At 46.4% G+C, this 11,201-nt stretch overlaps 1 protein-coding gene across 12 annotated transcripts in view; it reads right to left on the reverse strand.

Annotated features, from left to right (window-relative positions):
* Positions 1-11,201, reverse strand: part of Arntl (aryl hydrocarbon receptor nuclear translocator like) — a 69,097-nt gene that overhangs the window by 15,500 nt on the left and 42,396 nt on the right. For all 12 annotated transcript variants that reach the window (XM_010615240.2, XM_010615237.2, XM_033764133.1 and 9 more), the window contains 6 exons: positions 11,128-11,169; positions 9,647-9,804; positions 7,803-7,882; positions 4,726-4,818; positions 3,561-3,678; positions 364-513 (listed from right to left, as the gene is read on the reverse strand). In XM_010615240.2, the coding sequence (XP_010613542.1) occupies positions 364-513; positions 3,561-3,678; positions 4,726-4,818; positions 7,803-7,882; positions 9,647-9,804; positions 11,128-11,169 (641 nt within the window). The remainder of the gene's footprint in view (positions 1-363; positions 514-3,560; positions 3,679-4,725; positions 4,819-7,802; positions 7,883-9,646; positions 9,805-11,127; positions 11,170-11,201) is intronic.

Genomic DNA, 11,201 nt, shown 5'->3' on the forward strand with positions numbered 1-11,201 from the left:
CAAAGGGTGGGAGAGGAGGAGAACCGGGTTGTGCGGAATGCTAGGTAAGAGAACACTACAAGGACTGCTGCAAAATGTCCAATGAAGTTGGCGAGTGATTGTGAGGACTGGTGCGTGATCAGGCAGTCAGAATTGGGGCTGACAGTAAACTTTCCCAACAACACAAGATAAACGGAATTTAAACACAGGGAGCCTATCCACAAATCTCCATCAGCATGGCAACACACCAGGGCTAGCATGAGGGGGATGGCAGGGCCCTAACTGCAGCCTTGTGACTTGCCCTCTGGCCAGCTAGGAACCACTGACTGTGCTCCGCCAAGACCTCCACCACAGAAAGGACCCCACAGAACTGTGAAAGTGTACCTTTTTTCTTTGAGCAGGTGGAGGGGAAGTCCTTGTCTTCCACCTTTACTGAAGGCCTGTTACACTTCATCCTACAGAAGAAAGAACGTCTTGCTCCAGAACATAATCGAGACGGCCCGGGGGTTATATCTGTTTTAACTGGAAGTCCAGCTGCAAATCAACACACAAAATGTGATGACTGAGAGCGGTGTTGTCCGGCAGGAGGGGGAGTGTGACCTTGAACAAAGTCTTTTTCTTCACTGTCTCACTGTTTTATAACCATGACGTTGAGCATAACCTTTCTCTCCAGCTTAGAACTCAAAAAGTACACTAAGGATCACTGTGCTGTTCGTTGGGAAATGTTTATAGATCATGTAGAAAGTGCTGCTGGTAAAAGGGGTTGGGTGCTGTGGGGGATAAAAAGAAAAACAGCACAGCATTCCTGTCCAACAGAAGCTTATGAATGAGAAAGGGAAAAGGGAGCACATGGAGAAAAGATTAATACAATAGGGTTATGTGTCGTTAGTGCCACATATATGGCAAAGACAACCTGTGCTTCCCAGGGGAAGAACTTGGGCTGGCTCTTGAACGAGGGGTAAGATGTGGATACTGGAACAGGAGGAAGTGAGATTGTTTGAAATTCTCAACCTGGCTGTAGGCCAAACTCACAGACTCCTGGACCCCATTCTAGACCTGTGTTAACCCATGCATACGTAGCCTTTAGCTGCACACAGCTGGTGAGCACTTGAATGTGGCTTTTCTGAATTGAGATGTGCTGTAAGTGTGAAATACATGGAGGATTTCAAAGACAGTACCAAAAAATGTAATATAACGTACTAACGTTTTATCATTACTACATGTCAACGTAATATTTGGGATTTACTGGGTTAGATAAAATACAGGCATTCCTTGCTAATGACCAAGTCACACACTGCAACTCGGTTGTTAAGTGAATTAGTACATGAAGAATTGTATATAGCATGTACATTACAATATTCAGAACACAGAAATGGCCAAAGGAAACTCCCAATTGATGACTCTGTTTTTATATGCATTACTCTTAAGATACCATGAAGTATATAACATAACATAAAACTCTGTACTGTACTGTACAATCAACCATAATTACAGAACTGTGAAAATGAGGTGTACTGTTCAAGAAATGGACACTGAGACTCTAAAAACAAGATGTACAAAGCTGTACAAAAAATAATAATAATAAATACATAAATAAATAAATCCAAAGAATGCGTCCTAAGTCAGACTAGTCATTAAGCCAGTAGGAGGTCATTAAATGAGCAGTTCTGTATAGCATTAAAATTATTTTTACTTTTCAAAATGTGGCTACCAGAAAATGTAAAATCACACATGGCTCGTGTGTGTGATTTGCATTTTGTTCCCATTGTGCTGGGCTATTCCGGACCAACAGAATATACTCTTGGAGGACAGCGTGGTTGTGCTGGGAACTCCCTGGGGGACTGATGTGCACGGCCTCCTGACAGCACCAAGGTGGGGTCTTCAAATTACATGGGCTGGGAAGAGCACCCCACAGTGATCACAGGAGCAGGGCTCCCTCCAGGCCTCCTCTCACCCGACCTGCCTCCCACACCTCCACTCCACGGGCCTCCCCACAACACCAGTCCAGCCTGCCTGCCCTACCGGGCTCAGAGCCCTCCCAGCCTCCCGCTCCCTGCACGCTTTGCTCCAACAGCACCAAGCAGGTCTCCAGGATGTGCACATCTGAACCCGTCCACAGATCATTTCTTCTGTTCTTTTCCTCCCTTCATCACCTGGCAAACATTAATTCATCTTTTCAAACCCACCTCAACTGTCATCTACTTGGTGATGCCTGTCCTCGCACCCACACGAGAATGAATCATCCCCTTCTCTGTGCTGCTACCATTTCTCTGGCTGTGCCTGTGGTACTGGGTCCTGTCTCCTGCCTGTATGGTTAGGGCCTCAAAGGCAAACGCCAAACACACAACTTCACCTTTCTCTCCATAGGTCACTAAAAAGATGCTGAGGCCACACTCTAAAAGGACAACAGTGCCAAGGCCTATATTTTACTTTTAGGGAAACGATAAGTGCCTTAGTGAAAAGGATATTTTATTTTTTAATTTATTTATTTTTGAGACAGGGTCTCATTATATAGCTCAGGTTGGCCTTGAACTCACTATGTAGCCAGGCTGGCTTCAAACTTACAATGATCCTCCTGCCTTAGCCTGCTGAGTGCTGGGATCACAGGTGTGTGTAACCAGACCTCACTTCAAAACAATATTTTAAAAGAGATGCTCTGGTAGCATTTACCTCAAGGATTGATACAAAATGCTTGGAAGCAGAAAACTAGTTAGGCCATGGCCACAGTGGGCTGAGGTGAACACAAGACTGATATTATACTTGCTATGGACAGGGAATTAGCTTGCATTCCTTATGTAATATATTAACATTTGATCCTTACAACAACTCAATAAAATAGGCATTGTTTTGCAGATAAGGAAACTGAGGCCCAGAGAGGTTAAATAACTTGTTGAAAGCCACACAGCTGGTGGGTGGTCCAGACAGGGTGTGAGCCTGACAGCCTCCAGCTCTGTGCTCTCAACTGCAGAAGTGCCCACAGCGTCCTATGTGGCCTGGCATGGGACACCCAGGACGGGGTGCAGGAGCAGCAAACTAGGAGCTCGTGGGAATGGTGGTTTGGGGCTGTAGGAAGGAAGCCAGGAGCAGAGCCAATCTAATGAGAACTACTCAGTCAGAGAAATAGCACATTTCTAGCTTAAGATTTTTTTACTGCTGTCTTCTGAGACTGCGCAAGTGCAACTCAGCCCAACAGAGGCATGTGTTCTCAGAGGACCAATCAAAACTAAGGTGTGAGTCCCGGAAACCTGGGAGAAAACGAGTAACTTCTAGAGTTTTAAGAAAAAAAAAACCTAAAAATCAGAAAGAAGACAAAGGAGCTCTTCCAATGCATTTAGATACTGAATCCTTTTCTTTATGTAAAATCCAACAAAAGCCCTAAAGAATATAAATAATTCTATTTAGCCACAGACAGCAGCTGTGACCAAGAGAGGTGGGTGAGGTGAGCAGGGAGAGGCTGAGGCCACCGCACACATCCCTGCCTGTGCTTGTGGGCGCGGGGCAGGGTGGCGACCCAGTAGGCTGCTGGGTGACGTGGTCCTTGCCCAGGTGACACCGTCCTTCCGGTCCTGCTCCATACTCACTTTTTGCATCTATGAGCCGCTCCCGGGGTGCGGTATCGGAAGAGGAGAGCTGCTCCTTGACTTTGGCAATATCTTTAGGATGCAGGTAATCAAACAAACTCTGACCAATCAGATCATTCTGTGGGGATGAAATGTTTAAAATGACAAGTCAGCCTCACATGAATTATGCAACAAGTAGTCTGTGCATCCTTTGTCTTGATGCTATTTATTTGCAGCTCTACCAGGGACGGAACCCAGGTGGGCAACCATTGTACCACTGAGCACCCCCATCCACTATTTTGCATTTTTAAGCATAAAAATCTCGAGTGTTTCACATATGATCCTGTACACATCTGCAGCCCTTTGCCTAGACAGGTGCAGTGAAGGAGGCATCAGGAGGGTGATTTTGACAATGGGTAAGGGGAACGTTTCAATTATATACAGTTTGCCCTCGAAGGCAAGAATCTTGTGACCATATGTATTCTTTTTAACTCCTTTCTGATGCCCACAAGTTCCCTGGAAAGCCCAGGAGGGCTGGAAACTGACGCGAGCTCTTCTATTAAGCTTGGCCTCTCTTTGAGTCAGGTCATTATATGCTTTAGCTGCCTCGTCTGTTCAGAGATCATAAAATTTCTGAGACTGAAAAAATTCCATTAAAACGCACTCATACACATGCCATTTTGATTCAGTTCTGCTTACCAAGCGTCCACGCAAATACCCGTGTGTGAATAAGCACGTGAATGAGTGAATGAACAAAAATTCTGGGGACACAGTAGGCAAAAAGCTTGGTTCCAGAAGCTTTCATATGTCACTCTTACTGGACCCACAATCAATCATGAAAGGAGTGGACCGGGACCGACCACGACGAGAGACAGCCGAGGCTCGGCAGTCTCACACCACTGCAAACACAGTATGGGCTGGGTTTCCCGCGACTTCTTCTCTGCTCTCCTTCCTCGCTTGTCAGGTAGCCTCACTCCCTGTCCCCGTCCACAGTTTGCAGCAGTGAGAAAGCTACAGAGGCAGACTTTCCGGTGCAGGAAATACAGACAGACTCTAAGTTCGGATTTGTGTCTCAGTTAAGAAGCTAAGACTTTTCTGGACAAACATGCTAGAGTATTCTGAAGGCCGGCGGGGACCACCGCGAGGCTGCCCGCACCCCGCAGAGCATGAACGGCACGAACAATACCTGGCTGTAGTTGAGGATCTTGAAGACAGACTCCGAGACAAACAGTATCTTCCCTCGGTCACATCCTACGACAAACAAAAATCCGTCTGCTGCCTAATCGGGAGAGATGGATAATCAATTGGTCACGCTTTAGCACTCAGGATTTGTACTCACTTTGACAGTAAATCAAGGATTTGTCTGCATACTTTCCCAAGCACAGGAACACTCGCTGATAGCTTCACTAGCACCTAAGCCAAGCTGCTTGAAGCAGATGCTTTATGAGAAAAACAAGACTCTTTCTGAAGGGACACACCCACCTGTATAGCATCTAATGGTTTGGGGAAAAGTCCAGGAAAGGAAGTTCTACAAAACCAGACCCACTGGTTTGTACAATGTATGCTAATAAAAAATAAAGGAAGTTTTGTTTGAAAACAAACTTCAGCTTAAAATGTTTCTGGCGATGTTATGAAGGCCCAGAGAACTCACATTTCATTCTCAATGGAGAACCAGAGTCTGAGCCTGGAAGGACCTTGCAGGTCAGAATCCCCTCTGCAACATCTCAGCCACCAAGTGCCCTCAACTCGAATAGCTTCACCTACAGGTAAACTGGTTTCAACCTCTGGTGTGGTGTTTCCAGTTTCTTTTCTGTGCTGCAGCCCTGGGATGGGGCTGGACCACCGGTTCAGTTTTAACCTCATCTCAACATGATTCCTGTGTAACAGGGTTGGGAAGTACTGCTGTCAAATATCCCTCCTTCCAGTTATCTGTATTCTACGTAAGATAAGAAAAACATTCCATCAGATTCCTCTTACCCTTTCTTCAACTTAAATAAAGGTAAAAGTTTGAAATGCCAACAGTGATATTTGGAAAAGAAACTGGAGTAGGCAGATACAAAGCTACAGCGCCCAAGAGCTGAGGCTGTTCTGTCCATGTACTCATAAATCCTCCCCACAGGGAAGAGCTTCTCGGCTCTGTCATCTCCTGACAGGGAGGATGCCTCCAACTGTCTCACAGTCCTCCGTTCACTCTGCTTCCCCGGTTCTAACACACAGTGTGGCCACTGCTTCCACCTGTTTGCTGGAAAAATCTAGAGAGTCTGTTTTCTACCAAAGGACCTTTGGGATATAGTTGAATTCAAAGACCCAGAACAGGAGTTCATGCCCTGGAAGGGAGAGGAATGACCTGTGCGCCTGTCCTGGGACACAGTGGGGGAGAAGGGAACAGACTCACTGCTGCCCTGAGAACCTGGCAGATCACACATCCAGGGGCCGGGGCAGGGGCATCCTTGCCTAAGTTAGGTCCCTCAGCTGGCCCAGGGGCAAGGGTGACGTTGAGGAGGAAGTGACTTTCCAAGCACCATCTGCTGGAAGCCTCATTCTGTCAAAAAACAGGGTATTAATAACTTCCTCATTTGCCTTGCAGACAGCCTCACGCATCACGAGTGTCTCGGGCTTTTCGCTGATGGGGCACAAAAGGTGCCACCGTGACATCCTGGTGCAATGCTGGACCGACACAGAGCAAAGTGGAGCCCAGCACAGCCAGGGACAGGAACAGCAGGCAGCTGGCAGGCCGTGTACAGGGTCAGGCCACGCAGGCTCTGGCCGCCCCACTCGGCTTGGGAAAGTGAACCAGCGGGCAAAGGAGTGGGTGCAAGGGACCAGCTGAGAGCCGGGGCCACGGCAATGCCCAGGCCAGGCTCCTTCCCTCCTCCTGGGGCAGACGGTGCTGGTGAGTAAGTGACACAGAAGCCCAGGCAGGGTAGATCTAGTTTCCCAATCTTGGGGGAACAGCACTGACGCTATAAACAATATGAAAGATTCCTGGCATAGTTCACTGAAGATGCCTTGAAAGCACTTAGTAAGAAAGCAGATGCACACTGGTGAGGAGCTCAGCACCCTCAGCACAAGACCTGAGCAGTCAGGCCATGATTAGCAAGGTTGTGTACAAACACGGCAAGAACCTGGTTCCTGTTGACCTCAAAAACCAGCACAGGAACCCCATATAATCTTCCCAGAGACACTTACACTCGAGGAACAAAATTCTGTTTGAACAGTACCAGGGACTCATGCATGTTAGGCAAATGCTTTACCACTGAGCTATAGTTCCAGCCCTTTTTAAATTTTACTTTGAGGCAGTGGTCTCGCTAAATTGCCCACAATGGTCTCAAACTTGGAGTCTTCCCGCCACAACCCTCCCTCCCCACCCTAGCTGGGATCACGGTTGTGCATCACCACTCCCAGCAATGGAACTGTAGATCCATCAGGTCTCTGTTCCTTGACGCGTGATGGAACATGGAGAGAGAACCCTGGAGCAAGCACAGGGGCCAGACGCACAGAGCGCCTGAGGCCAGGGTGAGCTGGAAAGGAGAATGAGGATGCAAAGGTCCAGCTGGACCACGCCTCTCTCCGGGGCTCTGAGACTTCTGCAGGAAGACAGAGGCTCAGATGACAAGGGTGCTGTCTGGAAGGAGGGGCAGGCATCCTGCTTTTAGTTACATTTCCCTATTTTTCATTTTACAGAGTACGAGAGGGCGGATTTCTGAAGTCAATTTCTTTCTCATCAGTTTCCAAGTCCAGGAGCACCGTTTGAGCCTTGTGCAGATCTAATCCTGCACAGAAGCCTTCATGGTGCCACCTGGACCACCCCTCTGCAGAGGCTTAGCAAGGGACAGTCGCAGACTCATGCCGGCGAAAGCATGCACCTCTTCCATTTACTTTCCTCTGGCAGCTTTCTTGTTTCGATGGATTTTGGTGTAAGGATTTAGGTGGATTTCTCTGTGCTGGTGGTTAAATAAGGAGAACAGAAGTTCTTAATTACTGTCAGTTCTAGTCCCTTTCTAAAATGTTTGTACAGGGATGTGATTCTTAATTCTATTTCTAACAAAATCCTGCCTCTCTGGACTTAGAATCATAGTTGTGCAGGCTTTCCATGTTTGCCTAAACAAGGTTAGAAGAAAGGTATAGGAAGAGACCAAGAAAGGAAGTGGGCCTAAAAAAGAGTGCAAGTGTTACAGTATCAAATCCCCACATGCTGGTACTTACTCTGAAATTTATCGAAAAACCAATGTTGTATAAAATAATATCATAATTGCAACATACCCTGAGAATGAGGTGCTTCAATTCATCATCTGATAGAAAAGTTGGCTTGTAGTTTGCTTCCGTATATGGATTAGTGGCACCTTAGAGAGGGGAAAAAAGAGTAGGTACAGTTCCATTCAGACAACATCTCCCCCCTACTTCACGGCCTCAAACCTGGAGGAGGCCAAGACCTAGCACCTGGGATTTACACTTCAGCTCTTTTCCCTTCAATTAGACTGGGCTAGATCTGACTTTCAGACAGAACCCTGTCAAGCCAAAGAGAATTCCACTGAAAACAGAGCCGCCCACAGGAGACCTACCAAGCTTGCTTTTCTTATGACAGGGAAACACAGAGATAACGGAAGGAAGTTAAAAATTCTGCTTTTCGGAAATAAGGCAGCTCTAGCAGCAAATGGAAGTTGCCTGGGAGAGTTCCTCTCAGGTTCAATATTAAATGCACAGTCCATCAAATCTCCCCTCTTGGGAAATCATCCAATCAACAGGCCCCAAGTAAATATACTGCAGAAGGCAGTGAGCACACAATCCACCACGAGGGTGAGTGAGCAAGCTTGCACGCCCGAGTCAGTGCAGCTCTAGCTCTCAGGCCTGAAAGGGACAAGGACTGTACTTAAAAGTCTGCACATGTGGCATTTTGTTGTTTTTTTTGGTAGAGGGGATCAAATTCGGGTCCTTGTGCTTGCGAGACAGGCAGTGGAACCACTGTGCTAAATCCTGGCCCTGTAAATGTGGCATTGTTTTTATTAGACAATAACTTAGCTGAGAAAAATGCCGGCAGTAGAAGACACTGGAGTCTGCAGAATGGTGAAGGATTAAAATGAAGTGGATCTATAACAATTCAAGGTGCCACAGGAAGGAGGGAAACAGGATGTGTTTGTGACTTTCACGTTATTATTCCACATCCTTGCTTTCTATTATATCCTGAGATTTTCTACTTTCTCTTTCCAATTTAATTAAAATTAGTTTATGATGACTTAACCTGTATCATCTTCACTAAGATGAAATTTTAAATGTTATTCTTTAAGCATAAGATACAACATTTATATTTTTGAATAATGATCAAAAGTCATTAAAAAAAGCCAGCTGCTTATTTCTGATGGCATCATGCAGATATAAAAATGGGACTCATTTTACCACGCAGGTCAGATCTGACTGAGCACCCACTTCCACTTTCATCCAACAGTCTGAGACAAGCTATGGAAAATTCCAGCAATCGCATTCACTAAAATGCCTGATATATTTCAGATTTCTCCTGTGATCTGGATAAGTCACTTCCACTTTTCTGCCTCTGTTTTCTCACCCTCCCCACACTTAGCGAAGAAGGAAAATACTGCCTCCCTCACAAAGAGTCAATCTAGTTCGGGAAAATTCCAGGAAGATGAAAATATCACCAGCGTTCATTCCTGACAATAAAGCTCTGCAGTTATCTATCAGCCAGTGTCTCATTCTTCAAAGGAACCGTGATAAATTTTTTTATATTAAGTACTGAAACTGACTTTTCTGCCTCAGTCACCATGTGTGGACCTAATTTCTGATTTCTGTAACTACCGGTGGATTCTGGTCACAGACGAGGCGGGACATCAGCCATGTCTTCTGTGAAATGCAAGTAGCTGACATATGTGTGCATACAGAAGTATGCAAAACTCATAGCTTTTGGGATGTATGACTGCAAAACTACCTCAATACACACAGAAGTGCAATAATCACTTCGTTTGGCAGTAGAGCTGTTTTTGAAAAGCACAGGCATATGACTCAGGGCTACATACTTGTAGGTAATCAGCATTTGCCAAAGGGACTCAAACATTTGTAGGCAAGGACAAAAAGGACAATAAAGCCCAGGATCTCACCTCTTAACGTTTTCATATGCTGAACAGCCATTCTTAACACGGTAAGTTTATCTAACTTCCTGGACATCGCGTTGCATGTTGGTACCAAAGAAGCCAGTTCATCAATAAAACTGTTCATCTTATCCCTGCGCCTCTTTTCAATCTGACTGTGAGCTTCCCTGAACAAAAGTATGAAAAATGACTTCTTAAAAAAGCAAGCAAACATTAAGGAAACGATGACAAAAATAAATACATTGTAGCTGTCATCTGAAAAGACAAATTTAGAATTTGCAGAATGTTTCAAATTAGGCTTTTCTAGTGGTCACACCAAATGGTCTCACAATCAGGTAAGATTTAGCTCTTAATGCTTACCTCATTAAGAAAAAAAATACAAAAATGACCTTTTCACAGTAAATTGAATGGCTAATTTATCGTTGGTTTTCCTCTCAGCTTCTGTAAAATTGGATTTGCGACGGGGGAGAGAGGAGAGAGAGGAGAGATGGACATTTCTTTCCCAAAGCCAAGTATCGAGAACAGCCAGGGAAGTGCCCTGGCTGCCCTGGCTGCCATGGTGAGTGCCTGGGAGGTCTGCCAGGAGCTAGCCGTGTGGCTGTGGAGGGCGCCATTCTTTCCAGTCAGAAATGCATTGCCTGAGGTGCCTGGTACTAACAGTGCCATCCTTGGATCAACTCGGACCCACCTAAAGGCAGCACATGCTACCTTTGTTCCCAAGCTTCCTCTGACAGCTGCAACGCTCCTCTCTCCTGGAGGGGCTGCCTGCAAAGGCAGGATGACACTCCCCTGCACAGCCTCTCCCTGGCTGATAAGCACCTGCCTTAGGTGGGCGGTGCTGTCAGCATAGCTACAGCGCATGGGACCTCCTGCACAGGCTGATCTGTACCGGAAACACTAGGTATCTTAGGTCCCCCAGTTTCTGCAGCCCCCTGATTCTCTGTGTCATGACGTGGCTCAGAGAGACCTAGTACTAGTTCAGAAAAGCCTGAGGATCCAGCAAGAAGGGGTCAGCAAGTATGGCCGCAGGAGGAAGGACCAACTCAGAGGACCTCAAGCAGGAGGGCGTGACCCTGGTCTGGCCCTCAGATGCAACCTGCAGTGTAAGAAGGGATCCTGTCAGAGACCAGGCACAGCCAGGGAGAGGATCCTTGAGTCACTGAGCCTTGTCTCCTCCGGAGGGCCTTTGAGTCAGGAGGGAGGAATCTGCTGAAGACCTGGCAAACCAGCTTCAACTGATTTTCTGCCACCTCCAAATTCCCCTTCCAGTTAAATATATGTAGGCAGCAATGAGTGAAGGCTAGCTCAGCCTGGAAGGAGCAGGGAGCAAAGGATATATACAGCCAAGTCCCAGCACCTCCCCTGTTCTTAAGGACATGACAGTGCCCAAAAGGCCTCAACAGACAGGGACCAACACACAGAGCCACCTCAGCCGCCATCTAACCAGCAAGAACTAGGACTGTAAAGACAAAACAAAGGTCCAAATTTACCTTGCATTTTTTATCCTTCCTTGGTGTTCTGTGTATTCCAACCTGGACAAAAAAAAAAAAAAAAAAAAAAAAAA

Source organism: Fukomys damarensis, unplaced genomic scaffold (genome assembly GCF_012274545.1).
Source record: "Fukomys damarensis isolate Sample0158 unplaced genomic scaffold, DMR_v1.0_HiC HiC_scaffold_16, whole genome shotgun sequence".
NCBI lineage: Eukaryota > Metazoa > Chordata > Mammalia > Rodentia > Bathyergidae > Fukomys > Fukomys damarensis.